This window comes from Dromaius novaehollandiae, unplaced genomic scaffold, assembly GCF_036370855.1.
Source record: "Dromaius novaehollandiae isolate bDroNov1 unplaced genomic scaffold, bDroNov1.hap1 HAP1_SCAFFOLD_41, whole genome shotgun sequence".
NCBI lineage: Eukaryota > Metazoa > Chordata > Aves > Casuariiformes > Dromaiidae > Dromaius > Dromaius novaehollandiae.
In genome coordinates this window covers 1,657,278-1,677,704 of record NW_026991492.1, presented here as the reverse complement: position 1 = coordinate 1,677,704, position 20,427 = coordinate 1,657,278, and the positions used below count along the sequence as shown (strand labels likewise).

The window sequence follows — 20,427 nt, the reverse complement described above, 5'->3', positions numbered from 1 at the left end:
CAGAGATATCCTTCAGATCTGGGAGAAAAAAATCTCAGAAGCCCCCTGGCATTTGGATGGGGCAAAATTCTCTGCAGCACACAGATGCTGGAATTCAGAGATTACCAATGTCACTGCTCACGCCAGCACTTCATTCATTTTGCAGCATAAAAATTCTAGCTGGACTCCTTCATCCACCGGCAGCAGGAAGTTATTAGCAAGAAGTACAAAGTGAAATCCTACGTTTACCAGCAAACATCATCCTCCTTTCAAATGTAGCACTACGAATTCATGATGCACATGGAGTGGAATAAAATTTGTGACAGATGGTGTGGAATGTTATTGTCTACTTCTGCTTGATTTATTAGTTGCATCTCTATACTGCTGTAGAGCTCTGCAGGTGTCAACCCCTCCTCCCGGCACACTCACCAAACCCAGAACTGACCTCACTGCCAACATCCAAGCCATGGGCCTTCTCCTGGCCTACCAGCTGCTCAGATAGAAGTGACCTCACAAGTCCATATCCCCACCAGGTACCTGCTGATGGTCTATGGGCTTCAGAGGCAGAAGTTCCCTTGAAATAACATCCCCTGCCATGAACATGCTGCCGACCTACCAGGTACTCTGACCCAGGAGACCTCACAATCTGCTCCCACACCCATCTGCCGGCTGCTGGCCTATCAGGGACTGAGGCAGAAGTGACTTCACAAGCATATACCCAAGCCATTAGCCAAGTGTGAACCTTGACGAGAGAAGTGACCTCATAGCGACTCTCCCAGCAAGGTGCCTCCACACAGTCTACCAGGCACTGAGACAGAGCTGAGCTCACAAACATTTCTCCACCATGTGCCTGCTGCTGGCCTCCCTGCTGCTCTGGAGGAAATGACCTCAAAGTCCATTCCCAGCAAGGGGCCTGCTGCTACTGGCCTATCACATACTGACACACAGCTGACCTCACCAGCACATTCCCCACTTCACAGCCTGCTGCTGGCCTATCAGCTTCTCACCCAGAAGGCACCTCACAGGCACCTTTACAGCCAGGCACCTGCTGCAGCCCCAGAGGCTGCTGGGACAGCAGGGACCTCAGAGTCAGTTCCCAGCCAGGGGCCAGCTGCTGCCTGCCAGCTGCTCTGTCTGCAGTGACCTCCCAATGACCTTCCCAGGCAGGGCCTGCTGCTGGCCTATCAGGGACTCAGAAGGAGATGACCTCACAGTCCCCTTCAAAGCCGTGTGCCTGTCACTGGCCTATGAGGCTCTGAGACAGCAGCTACCTCACGATAACTTCCCCAGCCCTGAGCAAAATCCTGGCTTATCAGTTGCTCAGGCAGAGTGAGCTCCAAAGCACATGTCCCAGCCAGGCACCTGCTGCTGCCCCATCAACTGCTCAGCTGCAAGTGACCTCACACTCGCCTTTCCAGCCACAGCTCTGCTGCTGTTCAATCAGTTCATCAGTCACAAGTGACCTCATGATCAACAGCCAAGCCTGGTTCCTGCTGCTGGCCTATCAGCTGCTCCAGCAGAAGTGACCTCACCATCAACAGCCAAGCCACGGGCCTCCTGTTGGCCTGGCAGCTACTGACCAAGAGCTGATTTGACACTGGGGATCTCCTGGCCCAGCTCTCGCAGACAGCCATGACCTCCCTGCCCACAGCCCGGCCACGTGGCTATTGCTGCCTGCAGCTCCCCTGCCTCCCCCAAGGCTCAGCCAGCTCCTCAGCGGCCGCCCGGACTCACCCCGGGGCCTCGCAACGCTCGTTGGGCAGCAAAACACCTGCTACAGACCAGTTACTGCCCCAAAGCAGCAGCTCCGGGAAAGGCTGGACAAGGGGTCTGTGACCCAGGGCAGGGGCAAAGCTTCCTGCCCCCAAGCCCCCCCAGCCGCCCCGGCCCAGCTGTTCGGGGGCAGCCGGCACATCTGGCTCGCAGGGCAGCTGCCCCGGGGCCAGGGTGCTTTGTCCCGTGCTCCCGGCCCCACCAGCCCCTGCTGCAGCTCCTGGATGAAAGCAGCCCCGGGCAGCACAGCTCACACCCACTTCGATCCTGCTCTGCTTCCAGGACTGAGTTTTGCTGCATGCTGCACTCCCATTGGCTGAAAGAGCTATCAGTCAATCCCATCCCCGCCCTGCTCCTCACACCAGCCAATAGGAGGCAGCACTGGGGCATTGCCAGGGGAACATTGCAGCCTCCTGCCCTGGCGGCCAGCTCTGCCCCTCCCCTCCCCTCTCCCCCCTCCCCCTCCCTCCTTCGCGGTTGGGTGCCATGCTGTGGGTGCCAGGGCAGGGCATGGCCAGGGCACTGGATCCCGCAGGCAGTGTTCTGCTGTCCCTGGGCAGGGCAGGGCCAGGCAGGGCCTTCTGGCCCCTGGGGCCCCAGCCCCCAGCCCCCAGCCCGCGGCAGCCCTGGGGCTCAGCAGCCCTCGCGCTGCAGCAGGCAGGGCTGGGCCATGGCCAGGCAGGGGCTGCTCTCTGTGGGGCTGGGCTGCGCCCCGGCGCGTCGCTCCGCAGGGCTGAGGAGCCCCGGGGCCATGGGGCAGCCAGGGCCAGAGCAGCTCTGGGCCTGCCGGTGCTGGGCAGTGGAGGGGTGGGGCCGGGAGGGGGCGGGGGAGATGGCCCTGCTGGGCTGCCCCCAGCACTGCCCCCCACGGCTCAGAGAAACAGGCTTGGGGTCAGCAGGGACTTGTGGGGTGGCGATGGCACCCCCACCTGTTCCCAAGCTGCTCCCCCAAACAGGCTGTCTTTTGGGTGCAGAGGTTTGACCCCAGTTTGCAGGAGGACAGGGGCTGTGGCCATCGGAGGACAACATCTCTGAGCCCAAACCATGCTCTGCCATGTCGGAAGCATAAAATAATCCAGGGGGAAGGAACAGAGGTTATTCTAGAAGGGGAGACCCCTTGCGGTCATTACAAGGTGAGGGATCCATTTCCAACAGGGGCCTTTCCAGCAGGCTGTTGAGAGCCCCACGGGAGCTGCAGGACACCGCAGCCTCCAGGACGCAGGACCCCTTTCCTGCCAGAGCCGGATGCCAAAGGGGGACCCACTCTTGGGGAATCCTGGACTCGGATTGTCCCCCACCCTCCACAAGGGGATGGAGCCAGCCCCACAGGAGCCTTGGAACTCAGGGTAGTACCAGCCCCAGGACCCGGGAGTCCTGGCTGCCACACTGTCCCCTGAGCCAGATCGGACCCTCAGGCAGGGCTCTCATGACAGCCTCCAGCGCTGTGCAGCCACTCCCAGAGCCCAGCACCCACAGTAGTTTTTACATTTAGCGGTCTCTGTCAGAGACCTACAGGAGTGTTGCAAAGAAGAAACTGCATTCTGGGCTGATGGTCTTGGTCCAGCAGTCCTACATCTCGCTTGCCCACTTGCCCTCAGCTCTTCTGTCCATCCAGGAAAAAGGATGTTCTTCCCATCTCATCACCCAAAACTCCTCTCCAATTTGCTCCTCTGCCTTTCAGTGAGGGGCCCCAAGGTGGCCCGCTGCCTCCTGTCCCCACTCCTTGCCATGGAGCAGCTCCGCAGGGCAGCGGTGGGGAGCGTGTGAGCAGCTCCTGGGCCTTGCAGGGAAGTGAGGGCACTGCTGCAGCACCAGGGAGACCTCCCTGTGATGCAGCACATCCCACTGTGACCTCAGCTCGTGTCACCTGAGGGCTCAGTAGGTCATTGCCATGGAGATGGCACAGCCAGGGAGAGAGCAGACAGATTTCCCCTCCCCTCACCTCCCTTCACCCCAGGTATTTTCCAAAATCTTGCTGATAAATTCTCCAGGAACATCTCCAGATGGTGCCAAAGGCTGTGATATATCTAAAAGGAGGCCCTGGAGAGGTCACTTCTGCAGCCCTGCACTGTCAGGTCTCTGCGCTGGGCAGATGTGTGCAAGAAACTGGGGTGTGGGGGTTGGTTTGGCGTTTGGCATTTTTCAAAGACGAGATCCAAGTCATGTGGAATGAAACAGCACAAAGTGTGGCCACAGGCTGAGATGCTTTGGTGAGCCTCAAAACTGGTTTCTACTGTGGGCTGCTCTTTTTGTAGAAGCAGGATGTAGGACAATCTGAGACAGGACGCAGCCTTCCTCCTTGAGGCACCAAAGCAGGCTCTTTGTTTTTAAAAGTCCTCAGCAAGGTTTCTTGGTCTGCAGTGCTTAAGGTAGAGATGATACACCATGAAAGAGCACATGTGCCCTTAACACACATCATCCTGAGAGCTTTATCTGGGACCCTGGTCCCTGCTGTGCTTCATAGCTGTGGTTACTGTAACGCATGAACATGATGCTGCCAATTAATATGAAAGAAAAAATATATATGGAAATGGTAAAAATGTGTGAAGTTTTTGAGAAGAGGAATTTTTTATTAATTAGCACATTGAGTTTTTTTTTTAGAAGATTGCAGCTTATGACTAGATTCTCCTTTTGGGGCTTGATTCATCTGAGCACATAGAGAGGCTGTTGCTGCCTGAGATGCCCTGAGGTAGTTGTGTTCCCATGTGGTGCTGGATATTTTGGAGGCGGCTTCTACGGGACCTTAGCTTGTCATTAGGAAAAGTATCTCAAAACAAGTCAGTTGAGAAAAACCTATTTCCCTCCACTGACTAGCAAGGGAAGTCCCGACAACTGGGTTAGACAGAGACATCTGCACTGATGAGGTCTGGCCTGGGCTGAGATCAGCCTCCTCCCTGTTGTCCCCTAAAATGAAGTAGCACTTCTCTGACTTCCTGCAGGGGATGTAAAGGGAATGTGGCTAGATGTTTTAGGGAGTCCTTTAATATGTCACAGTAACACAGATATGTGGAGATTTCTGCAAGTTTGGCCATCCAAAATTAGACGAAGCTGGTTACCCTGCTTTCCTCATCAGTTGAGGGAGCCCGACACCTCAGAGTGCGATGTGCTCTGTGCAAAGAGTGAGGAGTGGCATGGACAGCTGTGGACAGGGGTGGTTTTCTGAGCACCGGGCTCTGTGTAAGACACAAAAATATCTTGTTTAGTGGTGCAGGCCTGATTATAGCAGAAATGTTTAGAAAATGACATTAAGAATGAAACAAGAAAGAAACTGGGAAAAAAAGAGACTTAAAGCAAAGGAATGTGTTGTTATACTTTCTAGCTTTTCATTTTTTTGTGCTCTTGTTGTCTTTTTGGATTTGTTCTGTTTCAAAACATTAGTCTTCTGGGGAGATTATGCATTATCTTTTTGTCTGAAATTGAAAGTCATTTTCAGACCTGGGGCGGGATGCAGTCGCAGGGTCATGGACAAGTGTTGACATTGCAGATGCCCTGGTCCCCTCTGCCCAGCCTCCCTCTGCAGCTCCAAGGGGCTCCGGCCTCCCACAGGTCCCCTGTGAGAGCTGGCAGGGTCAGGCAGGTCCCTCAGAGACACCAGGGCCTCTCCAGGTGCCACTGGGTGCTTGTGGTTGGACACCTGAGCTCTGCCTGGAAAAGTGAAGAACTGTTTTCAACATTAAAAAAAAAAGAGAGAGAGAGACCATTTTCATCATCTGAAATGACTGAATAATTTTAATAAAGTGTTAGTATTTCCTATGATTACATAATGGAAATTTTGAGGAAGGGTATGAGATGATGGCTTCTCAAGAGAAGAAATACTGATCTGCCCGTTGACTTGTGTTACCATTGCTCTGTCTGTTACGTTGTGCTTTTAACCTCACCAATATTTCACCCATTTCCATATGCCCTGACTAAATTGATCATTTCTAAAGTCAACTTTGTGTCAGATGATCTGGGCATATGCACTTTCCATATTTTCCCAGTCTTCCTCCTCCCCTTGCTCTTTATCATTCAGATACTTCTTTACTCTCCAGTTGCTGCTTTAGCTTCAGGGAGTCTAAAGCTTGCGTCATCTTTCAGCAGTGTAATTGTCTCTTCAACCAGCTCCTTCACTGTATGTCTGTGCAGCCGTTCCTATCTATTTGTGAAGAACATTTCAAGGAAGGTTGTTCCTTGTAGACTGTGGACCTCACTGGTGGCAACTCAGACTTGACATACAGTTGAGGAGTGCGTTTTATTTCTTATGACAGTAAATCGCGTTCATTTTTCTTTGATCGCAGTTAAGACAAATCCTTCTGTGTCTGTTTGCAGCTAGTTCTCTAAGGAAAGCAGGTGGGAATTGGTGCACATGAGCTGTAACCTTCAGCTACAGCCTTGAGTGGAAAAAGGTTAGATTTTACCAAGAGTGCTCTAAGTCCCCAGTGGCTGATGAGAGAAATGGCAGGGCTGGAGAGGTGGGGAGGAATCTTTTCCGTGGATGTCTGCCCTCAAGGATGCTGCTTTTCCTACATGTCCAGACTTCATTAGGAGCCACTCTGGATCAATATCGGTTGGAGAATGTGGATATTCTACACCCTGACTTGTAAGCTGAAAAAAAAAAGGAAAACTTTAAAAGCAGAAATTCTTTCTTTTCTTTTTTTCTGATGCTCATTGAAATCTTCCTCTTGTATATAGACTCCTGAAACCTCTCCAATTAGCCACACAAGAATTGAAGAGCTGAAGAAAATTACGGAAAGACACATGGCTCCTTAGGGGTTTGTGCATTTTAATTTCCCCTCAGGTGTATTTGGTGCTGAGCCCATGAACCTCCAGTGCTGAGACTGAACAAACCTTTCAAGAAGTTGAAGTCAGAAGCAAATCCCCAAGTTTCTTGGAGCATTAAGGAGTCCCACTGAGGGCCATTACCAAGAAAGCCTCCCCAGGGTCTGATTACAGCACAAACTTGAAGGCCCTGATTGCAGGTAGGCAAAGGCAATGTGCAGGTGGCTGTGATGCCAAGTCAACCTCCATGTGTGTGATCAAACAGAATGGCCAAGCCCCACAGCCAGCCCCTGGGTAGGGTGATGCTTTCCCCCACATGTTGCTCAGGGCTCTTCCTTGGGTGGTGTGAGAGTGGAAGGGTGCAATGCCGAGTGCAGGACAGTGATATGGCACCTCCTGGGCTCCCTGGGGGTGAGTAGGCACTGAGACCTGGTGCAATAAGGAAAGGACATGTTCTCGTAGGCCTCTGTGACAGAGTGAAGAGCGATAGCCAAGAGGACAAAGACCTGCATTCTGTTGGAGGCTTTTGACATTGCCTTCGGTCATCTCCACCACAGACTGTCCTAAGTTGTCACAACCCTGCACCTGTTTCCCTGCAGCTTGTAGACACCCAACCTGCTTCCCCACCTTGCTCTCGTTGCAGGATCTCCCCAGCTTTATTGATGTCCCTTTTCACTCACTTGCTTTTTGTTGAAACACAAAGCCAGGGGCTGGTCTGAATTCTGGTCTCTCAGAATCCCTCTGGGTGACCTGTTGCACCACAACACAAGTGACATTTCTTTTTCCTGGAGTCCAGTCTGTACCTTTCAAGCTGCTCTTTGTGGCTGTTTCCCCTTCTCATGCTGTTTCCCACTTCCAGGAAGAGTGCCAGCATCTCTGAAACCACCCTTCAAGCTGTCACAGGCAACTCCTGTACTGGCCTCAGCTGTAACACTTCACCAGGCTAAGGAAGCCCAGGTCCTTCAGCCTCTCCAGGCACTTTAGGCCCCTAATCCCATACTGGCAGACTCCTCTGGACCCTCTCCAGTTGCTCCCCATTCCTCCAGCACTGGGCAGCCCACACTGGGACACACTATTCTGCATTTGGCCACACCAGTGTTGAGTCAAGGTGGGAGTAATAACTCCCCTTATCTGGGTGGTCACATCCTTCCTAATACAGTCCCATACGCAGCTGGCCTGATTTGTGGTGAGCACGCACCACTGGCTCCTATGGCATCCTTTGTAATGTCCAGGTCCTTCTACTCGGGGTCACTCCTCTGCCGGTCAGATCTCAGCCCGTCCTGATGCACATGTTCTGCAGTGCAGTGCTGGACTGTCCAGGGTCTGCGCTCTGCTACCCTCCTTCCTCACTCCCCTCAGGATCTGGAACTCTACTTTTTCATGGTCACCGTAGGCAAGGCTGCTACTGCCTATCCCATCCCTGATCAGTTCCTCCTTGTTTGAAACTTCCAGATACAAGAAAGTATCATGAGTATTGTCCCATCATACACCGGTGCTAAGAAGTTGTCCCTGATGCCCTCCAGAAACCGCCTGGCCTGCTTGCACTCTGCTGCTTGCCCTTCCAGTTAATGTCTGGGACATGGAAATCACACCACCACCCCCCTAAGAACCAGGGCCCGTGATCCACAGACTTGTTCACATTGCTTAAAGGTGACTGCAGCCAAGCACTCACCCAAAGCCTTGCTTCTTCCGTGGAAGAGCTCCACACATCTGAGCTGCCCCTTCACACCAAGGGCATCCCCCCTCCTCATTGTCCCTGACCATCTCTCCTGAAGAGCTTGTACCCTCCAAGGAGAGCCCTCCAGTCATGTGGGTGATCCCACCACATCTCAGTTATTCCAATGATGTTGCAGTCCTGTGACAGCTTGTGCTCCTGGCTGTGCCCTGGGCTGCATGCGTTTGCATATATTTGGGCTACAGAGCTTCAGCTGTGGCAGAGAGAACAGACTGGTTGGTCATGGTGAAACCTGTTACCAAGAGCCAAGGACACCGTGTGTGCAGTGGCCCCACTTCAGAGCAGAGACGTGCTGGCATAGATAATGGGGCACTGTAATGGTGAAAGGAGGTGCCCACTAAGAGAACAAACCCTGCAGTGCCCAAGGCCAGGGAGAAACACAGAGCTGGGCTGTACAGGAATGCCAGGAGAGGGGTTTGCTGCCTGAGCTGACTGCAGCACCACTGGACCTGTGACAGAGGTGAACTGATCTGCAGGCAGGACAAGGTGCCACTGAAGAAGTCCTGGGGCCTGGGCAGCCTGTGATCCAGCCACCTTGAGGTCATCATTTGCCCATTCGCTGTTCATAACATCCAGGGGTGAGAAGAGGTTCAGGGAGAGGAGAGCAAGAGGGTTTGAGAGTGCAGAGACTAGAGCAGAGACCTTGGTGTGGTGTGCCTCTCATTTATGCAGCACACTTGGATGTAGATGGGATGGACTTGGCCTAAAGGCAGTGGTGGGATCCAGTTGCTTGGGCACAGGTAGGAAACCCAAGATGCCCTGGGGCACTTGCCCAGCACCACTCCAAAGGGGCATGGTTTTCCTGTAGGTGCCATGCTGTATGTGCTAGAGACATATGGTTGTGCTGGACACCCCAGGCATCTGACCTGGTCCTGCCTATGGCCTATCTTATGTCCTTAAATCACATGTCTGCACTGAACTTTGTTTGCTTTTTGGGCTGTAGAGGTCTGCCTGTGTCTCTGCTTCATGGTGAGTGGAGCTTTAGTAGGAGCATTAGGCATTTGGTGTCATTACAGCTGGCCATGGAAATTCCCCACTTGGCCCCTACCTGATGCTCTAGAAGGATGGAGGTCTCACGGTTGCTCCACCAGAGCAAGCAGACACTGGCACATGTCTTCGACCACCTCTGTCTCTTCAGCTGTCACCGGGTGTTTGTGTGTGGGCAAGTGACTCCCACCCTCCATCTCCAGTGATTATGATGGGAGCTTAGACAATGAGCTCATGTTCAGACACCTCTGTTGTGCTCACTTCAGCTTGGGGAAGGGGAATCTCAGCTCCTGTGTGTTTGTGGAGTTCACGGGAGGGATGTGAATCCCACTGCTGCTCAGGGGCTTCTGACCTGGTGTACGATGCTTCAACAGACTCATCAGAATCAATACCTGAACCACGTGTCAAGGAGCTCCCTTCTTGTCCCTGTCTAGGTGTCCTGCCTAGTTAAGAGGTGGGATTACGGAAATCTACAGTGGGATGTTTCCACCTCTTTCAGATAACCATCCTCTGATGAGACTAACTGTAATGCTGCAATCAGTCTTCCTTCAGTGTTTAGAGAGGGACCATCGGTGATTATTTTAGTCTACTTCAATAAACGTTTCCCAGGAGGAGGGAGCACAAGGGACAGAGAAATTCATGCCATCAGCTGGGCCTCTGCTCCTGAGTGGGGCCAGGCTCCTGGGATGGAGGGAGCTCATGGCAACCTGGCAGCACTGTCCCGAGACAGCTGTGTGCAGGAGCAGCTCCTCTGCCAAGAGCAGCAGGGCTGCGGGCACTGCCTGCTGCTGCTGACATGAGATGAGAGAAGGCAGAGAGAAGTGCAAGGCAGTGTGGAGTGGGAGGAGAGAGGAGAGCTGATTGTGGGGGAAATCTTCACAGCCCTTGACACGGTAAGCCTCTGGCTGCAGGGCAATGCTACTGAGGTTCCTGGAGGGGATTTCTGAACCCAGCCTGTCCCATGACTGATGGTTTTTTTTAGAATTGCTCTCCCCGTTCTTCCAGTGCATAGGAAAAGGAGATGCTTTAGAGCAGGGATTCCCTGCCACACAATCAGAGGGACGGGGCATGCTGCTCCCTCCTGCCAGGGGCAGCTGCATGGGGGTGAAGCCTGCGTGTGCCCTCAGGTCTGTGCAGGGCTGTAATTCAGAGAAGTTCAGAGCAGTGATTCTGCCACCTGTGAGGGTCAGCACTCAGCCTGCCCAGGGAGCTCCCCATGGCACTGTGGGGAGAAGCTCTGGGTGAGAGGAGCGACCCAGCAGGGCAGGTTCATTCTCCTGCTGAGAGGGTGCTGTGTGGATCAGGGCTGTTCACAGCTCTAGCTCATGCACAGGACATGTCCAGGGATTCTTTTCAAGAGGAATATCAAGAGAAGGGCTACCTGAAAGAGAAGGAGATTTCCTTCTGGCATCTGCATTTTCAGTTCCCTAATTTTAGCAGGGAGAATAAAAGAAAGAGTTTTCTGGTTTGGCAAGGAACTGGGACTCCTGAACCTTCACTCTGAGAGATTAATAGGTCTGTGAGAAATCTCATCGAGCTGCTTTAGCCTCCCCTTAGCCTACAGACATCATTTGTGGCCTCCTGGGAGTTTATCTGACCTGCTGCTTAGGACGTGCATGCACCGAGATGCCCCTGGCAAGTGCCCTGTCCTGGGAGGTTTCTGTAGGGCAGAACTGAGCACACAGAGGGTGGGAAGGGGTCTGTGAGCACTGACTGGGAAAAGAAGCTGGGACAGAGAAAGAGCTGCCAGCAGGGACAGCTCCAGGCAGCAGAGGTGGTCAGGAAATGAGAGGGACCTGCTAACAGAGACATCATTGGAGAATGGATTTGAGCATGTCTTGGTCAGTCCCTGCAATGCAGACAGCTTCTTCCAAGCAAGCCTCCCATGTCTCTTCTCCCACCCAGCAGAGCCTCTGCCCTGACAGCCATGGGGTCCAGGCCATGAGCCCCCTCCTCTGCAGCCAGACCTCCAGCAGAGCAGAGGGGCCTCTCTCATACCACGGGCCTGCTTACTGCTGCCCGACAAAGGGGCTGAGAGTGACTGCCCTGCGATGTCACCGTCTGTGAGGTGGCATGTCCAGCTGGGTAAGGTGGAGGCTTTCCCAAGTGCCCATCTGTCTCTCTCTCCTTGCCTGCCTTGGCAGCAGGATCATGGTGTTGCTCCATGCTGCTCCTGTTTTTCTCTCGGGCTCCTTGGGGTCACTCCCGGGGGGGGGGGGGGGGCGGTTTCAGCTGCAGTTCTGACACCTGTCTGCAAGTTGTGCAATGTATGAGAGTGATGGTCCTCCAGCTCAAAGCAGTGTGAGCACAGGACAGCTGGGAGCAAGGCTGATAGACAGACAAGCTGTCCTCACTCTGTACCAAGTGGCAGTGAATCTTTTTGTTTTTCAAGACTCACAGTAGAAATGCTGAGAATTTCTGTCTTTGAGGAACACACCCCAGGGGGGACAGGGACATCTTAGAGAAAATAAACATCATTAAAACTTCCCTAAAACTCTGTTCCTCAGCTGTCATTCTTTAGAGCAGGTAGTGAAGACACTGAAAAGCCATTCCACATGACGAATATTTTATTTGACAGAAATTATGAGTGTCAGAGCTGTTGACCCCTGTTCCCATGTTCCCACCACTGTGCAGAAGGACTGAGTGCTCTGGAGCCCATGGGCAGAGGCTTCTGCTCCTCACAGCACACTCAGCCAGCATAAACCAGAGCTCACGCAAGGTGCCTGCCCAGTGATCCTCCCCAAAAAATAGAGAAGTGATGTGGTGTTTTCAAAGAGAAATGTTACTTTCTTTTTCCTGGGAAGATCTCTCCTAACTTTTCAATGTCGTTTCCTCCTTAAACAGTCCCGAAAGCCCAGTGGGACCAAATGACCAACGGCAGCTCCTTCAACGAGTTCCTCCTCCGGGCGTTTGCAGACACACAGCAGCTGCAGCTCTTGCACTTCTCGCTCTTCCTGGGCATCTACCTGGCTGCCCTCCTGGGCAACGGCCTCGTCATCACAGCCATAGCCTGCGACCACCATCTCCACACCCCCATGTACTTCTTCCTTCTCAACCTCTCCCTCCTTGACCTTGGCTCCATCTCCACCACTGTCCCCAAATCCATGGCCAATTCCCTGTGGAATACCAGGGCCATTTCCTACTCGGGATGTGCTGCCCAGGTCTTTTTCTTCTTTTTCTTATGTTCAGCTGAGTTTTCTCTCCTTACAGTCATGGCCTACGACCGCTTTGTGGCCATCTGCAGACCCCTGCACTACAGGACACTCATGGGCAGCAGAGCTTGTGTCAAAATGGCAGCAGCTGCCTGGGGCACTGGTTTTATCAATGCTATCCTACATACTGCTAACACCTGTGGCGGACTGATGAATGAATTTTTTGCCTTAAACATTTCTTGGTGCATGGGGTGCAGGCAGGCCACAACGACTGAGCTGCTGCGACCCCTGAAAAGGTCTCCCTGCGACCACCCGGGACACACCGAGCCTGCACTGAACGAGACCGCAATCGGGCAGAGACTTTGGGATCTGGACTGTAAATTATTGTCCGTTTTTAGAACAACTTCCATAAAATGTGCTTGGCATGAGTGGCTAAATTTGCTGAAGCCTTAGGCCGCACTCCCTAGTTCAGTGAGAAAGGGCCCCAGAGCTGCTGCAGGCGGGAATGATAAGGGCGTTACCAGCAATTTGCATTCCTGTGCTCTGCTGAAACAGTGCTAATTGCTGGAGTTACCGCCTCTTTGTCAGGACCTTGAGAGCTAATGGCTGGACCCAAGAATGGAGACACACCTGTCAGCAGAAACGGCAAGAGTAAACGGCCTACCTAGGGACAGTGATGAGACCCAATAAGGAGCAGGAGACCCCAGACCCAAATATTACTATTGGTCTGAACTACCACGTGAGGGGTGGGAAAACTTAATTTGAAAAAGCTATAATTGCCGAGGGATTTCTTTGTTCCCCCCCCCCCCCAATCTCTTTCTCACTCCCTCTCTCGGCCCTCGCTCCTCGTCCCTCGTCGGAGGCACCCAGCTTGAGCTGTGATTCGAGCGGAGTCAGCGGAACATCATCGGCCTCGGAGTGGTGGTAGCTAGCTTCCTCTCTCCTTTTCCAACTTTTCTCTGTCTTTTCCCCTTACCCTTGTTCCCTTTTTCCCTTCGCCTTCCCTTCGCCTTCCCCCCCACACACACGCCTTTTCTCCCCAATTCGTGGAAAATAAAGGTAAAAGGTTGTACGATATTTGACCGGTTTTAGCGTCTTAATCTCGTCCTTGGGATCGTAACGAAACCCTCCCGATATTGGATCGGGACAACACCTTTTCCATACCACTCTGCCAAGGCAATGTGGTGGAGCAGTTCTTCTGTGAAATTCCCCCAGATCCTCAAGCTCTCCTGCTCAGACTCCTACCTCAGGGAAACTGGGCTTCTGGTGGTTAGTACCTGTTTAGGCTTTGGGTGTTTCATTTTCATTGTGGTGTCCTACGTGCAGATCTTCACTGCTGTGCTGAGGATCCCCTCTGAGCAGGGCCGGCACAAAGCCTTTTCCATGTGCCTCCCGCACCTGGCCGTGGTCTCTCTGTTTATCAGCACTGTCATGTTTGCCTGCCTGAAGCCCCCCTCCATCTCCTCCCCAGCTGTGGATCTGGTGGTGGCTGTTCTGTACTCGGTGGTGCCTCCAGCAGTGAACCCCCTCATCTACAGCAGGAGGAACAAGGAGCTCAAGGAGGCACTGAAGAAACTGATCCGACGGGTACAAGGTCAGCACCAGTAACTGTCCCTCGTTCATTCACTCACCAGGATATCTGGCATCAAGGGTGTGTGTTGTGCATTTACTTCTTTCTTACTTTTCTCTTTTACATCTACAGTAAAAGACAAAGAAAACTATCCAGTTCATGTCATGTCTCCTCTGGAATCTCTCCTTTGAATCTGACCCAGAGACCATGTTGAAACAGGAAGCCAGGCTTCCCCCTTCATCAGCAGAGGTGGGGGAACCTCAGAGCCCACTAGTTTGAGCTCCCTCGGATGCCCCCAGTGCAATGGGTTTCCCTTTGCCGTGTCTCTTTCAGAACTGACACCAAGGATGCTCAGAGGCCCAGAGCCAGGCTCAGATGAGCACTGACAGGGTGAGACCAGAAGTCCGATGTCCATTAGGAGAGCCCAGATCTCCTAGCCACACTCAGGGTGTGATCTCACACCCTTCTCCTGCGAGGGTGGCAGACAGCTGTCACCATGGGCTGGTCCTTTCCCTCTTCAGTGCTCCAATATTCACAGCGGAGTGGGAGCAGAAGGGAGGAGAGTCTGGATGCAGCTTGTGGGGACAGACCCTCTGCTCCTCAGGACCATCCCTACATTGCCACAGCAGGCATATCCTTGCTGCAGCCTCTGAGTGGGGGCTGCAATGTCCTGCTGTGCTCTCATGTGTGTACATGGCCTAAGCGCTCCTGTAACATGGTGCTTCCTTGTGCATTTCTGTGAGCTCAGGCAGGACCAGGCCCTGGGCACCCTTATGCCAGACCTGGCTTCCAGAATAACATTTCCATAGTAAAGGGGGTTCTCCTGTGTGACGTGCCTGAAGTCTGGCCTTTCTTCAGAAGATGGAGTCAAAAATATGTTCAAGGGATTGCACCACTGCAGGGTCTGCTGTTCTGCTTGCAAACTCCATGGGCTCTGGGGAATGAGCTCAGAGTCCCTGGGTGATCTGTTAGGGACCGAGGGTTGGATTCAGAGCTCGTTTCTCGGTGACCAGTGCCAGTGGAGATGGGGAATGGTCTCTGAATCACCTGTGCCAGGCTGTCCCACAGGTGACAGTGCTGATGCCATCCTTCTGGAGGGCAATCTGAGCCCCCAGGAGAGCTCACGGGGTCTCCAGGGACAGTGTGTGCGTGGGGGTGGGCAGTGAGTGGAGCCTCACAAAGTGAGGGATGGTCCACAGTGGAGTAAGCAGAAGGTAAAGCACTAAATCCAGGGATGCATGGGGAAACGAGGGCTCTGCAATCCCTGGAGAGGCAGTGGGGACCCAGGAGGCCCAGGGAAGGGGCACTGGAGAGTGATTCCTGCAGCCTCAGTGAAACACCACAGCCTGGAGCTAGTGCCCACCCAAGCACATCTCCTGCCATTGCAGGTGCCCTGGGGTCACTCTGAGCACCTTCCATGAGCACAGACAGGTGCCAGCAGTATCAGTGGTGGTGATCCCTGTCCAGCTGGGTCTGATTCCTGCCCTGACCAGCATGGCCAGAGCTGAGTCAGGAGTCACCCCGTGGCCCCACAGCTCACTCACTCTGCAGAGCAGCACCACCAGCCTGGGGCCCTGCAGGGAGCACAGGGCAGGGGTGCAGGAATGGCCAGGCCAGCACTGACACACTGACTTGGGAAAGGCTCTCTGGGGAGCAGGGATGTCCCAGGAGAGGAGCAGGGCAGCATTCAGAGATAGAAAACGAGAATGAGAAACAGGTTTCTCTGGTCACCAGCTTGGGGCAGGCTGCTCTGTCCCTGGGGCAGCAGGAGCTGCCGGAGGGGCTGCAGGCAGACAGGGAGGGGGATCTGCTGGGGACATGAGCAGGGGAGGCAGAGAATGACCAGCCTCATAGCAAGGCCTTGAGCCCTTGCCAGGGAGCTGCTGCCGTTGTCCTTGGGCCCGACCTGAGTTATGCCGTGGACACGCCTGTGCCTGGTCCTGCACCTCTCGGGTGCTGACCTGAGCCTGTCCCCATCCTGCTCACCTGACTCCTCATCTTTACCTTGGACCTGCCTCCACACTACAGTCATGAAAACTTGGGCAAGGGAAGCTGGCACTGAGCAGATCCCAGAGAAGGCTGTAGGTACAGAAGGTGACCATATGTGTTCACAGCAGCAACCCTTGCCTGACAGCCAATCTGAAGGTGCAAGGAGGGCTTCGGATTTGCACCCCCTACCCAGGTACCACTGCACAGAAAGTCTGATCTGGATGAAAAAGCGAGCGCAGGCACTGGGGTCTGATTTTATGATACACAGTTAGGAGAGCAGGCTTTTCTGTGTCAGAGCTCGAGTGTTTATGCACCATTTGTGACGGGGATCCTGCTACAGAGAGTGTGTTGTCGGGAGCAGCAAGAGCAGCGCTGCTCCATGTGGGAAGCAGAGCCTGGAGCTGAGGGTGCCAGCAAGGCAGGCAGGGCAGTGCCCCACCGATGGGAGGTGCCCTCCCCCAGTGCCTGGAAAAAAAGAGCAGAGCAGGTTTGGGGATGGTAACCAGGGTCAGGCACAGTCCAGCGATCACCAGACAAGACTGTAGGGCTCCAACCAGCCCTGCTTGGTGTGGGAGGTTGGCTGGAGACCTCCAGAGGTCCCTCCCACCAAAACTGCACTGAGACTCCATGAACTCTTGTTCCTCAAGCTCTGCTCTTGCATGGCTGGCAGGGGTATGAGAACACCTAGGGCAGGGCAGAATGAGCCCAGCTGGGAGAGCCTGAGGGGAAAGATCCAAAGGTGCCCGGCTCAGCCCTGGGCTTTGGAAAATTCCCTCATGCACCCTGAGAGGCTCCGTCTGCCTCTTCCACCCTGCCCTGTGCTCCCTCCCCTCAGCCAAAGCAGAGTCCAGCATCGCCTGGGGACTCTCTTCCCCATGGGGAGCAGAGGGAGGGCCTTCCCCAGCCCCACACTGCCTTTCCCACCCCCAGCCTTTGCAGTTGCATGTGCCTGGCTCTGCCCACTTGCCTTCACCACAGTCACGGCTGCACTGGAAGCCTGTGAAAATCCCGGAGCCCCTACCCTTGACCTGGCATCTACCCCAAACCTGGAGCCTGGCTGCCCACAAAGGCATCACCTGTCCGGTGCCCCAGCCATGCAGCCAAGGGCAGGGGTCTGCGTCCCAATCTCCCTGCTCCTCCCCATGCTCTGGGCACCATTCACGCATGGGAGCTGCCTGCTGGCATTTTGCCTCTTCCAGGCCCTTTCCAACACAGCCCAGACCCTCCCCAGCTCTCCCCACCTCCCCTGCCCTCTCCGCAGCCCACCCAGCAGAGCAGCCCAGGCTGGGGTGGCCCCACAGCAGTGCCCGCCGCAGGGTGGTGCAGAGCTCTGGGCACTCACCCCACAGCCCCAGCCCCTCTGCAGGGCACAGCAGCTGCTGGGGGGCAGAGAGGGGTGTCAGCCTCCACATCAGCCCCACACCTGGGGGCCAGCAATGGCACAAGGAAATGGTCTCATGACCAGAGATCCTTGACCCTGGCTGCCTGCAGCCCCTCTGGGCAGCCCCTCTCCCCAGCACAGCACAAGAGTCCTGGCCCTGGGGCTCCTCCGGCAGCTCCAGTGACAGAGCAGCCTGCCCGGAGCTGACACACACAGAAACAGGTTTTCATTTATTCCTCCCCACAAGCACACAATTGCTCTTCTCCAGGGACGTCCCTGCTCCCCAGAGAGCCTTTCCCCAGGTCAGTGTGTCCATGCTGGCCTGGCCGGCCATTCCTGCACCTCTCCCCTGTGCTCCCTGCAGGGCCCTGGGCTGACGGTGCTGCTCTGCAGGGCGAGTGGGCTGTGGGGCCCTGGGGTGACTCCTCACTGGCCGTGCTGGTGAGGGCAGACCCAGCTGGACCAGCATCATTGCACCTGGCAAACCCTCCCCAGGGTCTGTGGTTGTGGAGGATGCTTAGAGCAATCACAGGGCATTTGACATTGCTCAGGAGGTGTTCAGGGGTGTCATTAGACCCAGCCCACTCCCTCTCCTGAGAGTGCAGAGCCCTGATGTGGTGCATTCCTTGGTTTGGCCCTTTACCTTCGGGTGACTCCACTTGTCTTTGGGAGTCTCCACTCACTGCCCATTCCAGGCACAAACTGACCCTGGAGATGCCCTGTGCTCTCTGGCTGGTTGCATATTCCCTTCCAGAAGGATGAGAATCTCTCACCAGCCCAGTAATACGTGAGACAGTCCCCAGCAGAGACCTCTTTACCGCTCACCTTCCTCAGGGTCACTGGGCCCCCACAACTGAGGACTGAATCCAGCCCACATTCCCTAACACATCACTTTATGAGCTGATGCCCCTTAGCCCATGGAAAACCCAGATATGGCAACAGGGCCTTTTCAGGTGCAATTCCCTGAGCACATTCCTGTCTTCCACTTTGGAAGAAGAGCCCAGCCTGCAGGCACTGTACTGATGAAATCCACTTTTATTACAGAGATGCTGCGAGGGAGGCCAGCTCTGACACAGGGATCGGTAGATTTAGGGAAGGTCTCTGAATCAGACAGATGGGGTTTGTGCCTCTGGAGAAGAGGGATGAATTCAGACATTTATGAACAACCATGCTTATCACAGACAGAATGCCCAAACCACAAACGTTGCCTGAGATCTCTTGGAAATCACTTATGAGGAGAGATGGACAGCTTATTGCTGCTGAAACAGTACCAACTGAACCAGTTTCTTCAGGGCCTCCTTGAGCTCCCTGTTCCTCATGCTGTAGATGAGGGGGTTCACTGTTGGAGGAACCACCGAGTACAGAACAGCCACCACCAGATCCAGAGCTGGGGAGGAGATGGAGGGGGGCTTCAGGTAGGCAAACATTGCAGTGCTGACACACAGGGAGACCACGGCCAGGTGCGGGAGGCACATGGAAAAGGCTTTGTGCCGGCCCTGCTCAGAGGGGATCCTCAGCACAGCACTGAAGATCTGCACGTAGGACACCACAATGAAAATGAAACACCCCAACGAGAAACAAAGACTAACCACAATAAGCCCAACTTCTCTGAGGTAGGAGTCTGAGCAGGAGAGCTTGAGGATCTGGGGCACTTCACAGAAGAACTGGTCCACTGTGTTGCCTTGGCAGAGTGGTATTGAAAATGTGTTCCCAGTGTGCAGGAGAGCATTGAGAAAACCACTGGCCCAGGCAGCTGCTGCCATTTGGATACAAGCTCTGCTGCCCATGATGGTCCCGTAGTGCAGGGGTCTGCAGATGGCCACAAAGCGGTCATAGGCCATGACTGTGAGGAGGCAATACTCTGCTGCAATTAAAAAGAAGAAGAAAAAGACCTGGGCAGCACATGCTGAGTAGGAAATGGCCCTGGTGTCCCTCAGGGAATTGGCCATAGATTTGGGGACAATGGTGGAGATGGTGCCCAGGTCAAGGATGGAGAGGTTGAGGAGGAAGAAGTACATGGGGGTGTGGAGGTGGTGGTCGCAGGCTACAGCTGTGATGATGAGGCCGTTGCCCAGGAGGGCAGCCAGGTAGATGCCCAGGAACAGCAAGAAATGCAAGAGCTGCAGCTGCCAGGTGTCAGACAATGCCAGGAGGAGGAATTCATTGATGGAGCTGCTGTTGGACATTTGCTTCCTTGGGGCTTTGTGGACTGTCCAAAGAGGAACAGAGAGTTTCAGGTTAGAGCAGCCTTCTCTGAGCCAAACCCATTCTGTTTCTCATAGAAAGCCCCACCTTTCCTCTGTTCTTTACCTTCGTTGAACTCCCTTTCTGGAGCTCTGTTTGCACTGGCTGAGTGTGCTGTGTGGAGCAGGGGCCTCTGCCCGTGGGCTCCAGAGGAGTCAGCCCTGCTCTGCTGGCACGGGTAAATGGAGGTGTCAAACTGAGCCTGCTATGTGGTGGGATACCTGAGAAAGGGCGCTGGGTGCTGGGAGCAGGGGAATTGGTCCAGGTACCAGTGGGAATATTCTCTCTTTACCATAATGAGAGCTCAACACAGCTCTCATGCCAGCTGTATTTGAAAGAGAAGACCCTTGTGAGAGATTCATCTCCCCCAGCCTTGCCCTCTTGAACAGAGGTGTCTGGATCTGGATCAGTCACACCAGTTCTCACTCCAGGAAGGCAGAGAAACAGTCAAGTGAAGGCAGGGGGTGCCTGACCCTTTCTCGATGTCTCTGTTCCAATGAGATAGACCCTGTCCTTCCACTAGTTTACCGTTTGCACCCTTCCTCCAGGCACTGCAGAGAGAATGGGAAGTGACTAGCTCTGATGCACACATCCTGCAGCAGAATATGTCCAGCCCGTATGTGGAAGGGCTGTTCAACATTTGGAAACCCATTTTTCTCTGCAAAATGATCAGTGGAGGAGTCTGATGATATATTGATATACATATAGATATATATATGATGGCGTATACACACACACACACACACACACACACACACGTATGTCCATTTTAGATGCATCCTTCTCAGCATGGGAGCATTCTTTGATGGTGTAGAAATTTTGGCATTTCAATTGGTCTCAGCCTGAGCCCTTGTGCATC

General features: G+C 54.1%; 1 protein-coding gene and 1 pseudogene across 1 annotated transcript; one reads left to right on the top strand and one right to left on the bottom strand.

Moving 5' to 3' along the window:
• The first annotated feature begins 12,480 nt into the window (after positions 1-12,480).
• On the top strand, positions 12,481-13,992 carry LOC135326951 (olfactory receptor 14C36-like; annotated as a pseudogene).
• A 4,582-nt stretch (positions 13,993-18,574) lies between these two features.
• LOC135326950 (olfactory receptor 14C36-like) lies at positions 18,575-19,510 on the bottom strand. Its single transcript, XM_064504592.1, has one exon. The coding sequence runs from the start codon at positions 19,508-19,510 to the stop codon at positions 18,575-18,577; it is 936 nt and encodes a 311-aa protein (XP_064360662.1).
• Between the last annotated feature and the right edge of the window lie 917 nt (positions 19,511-20,427).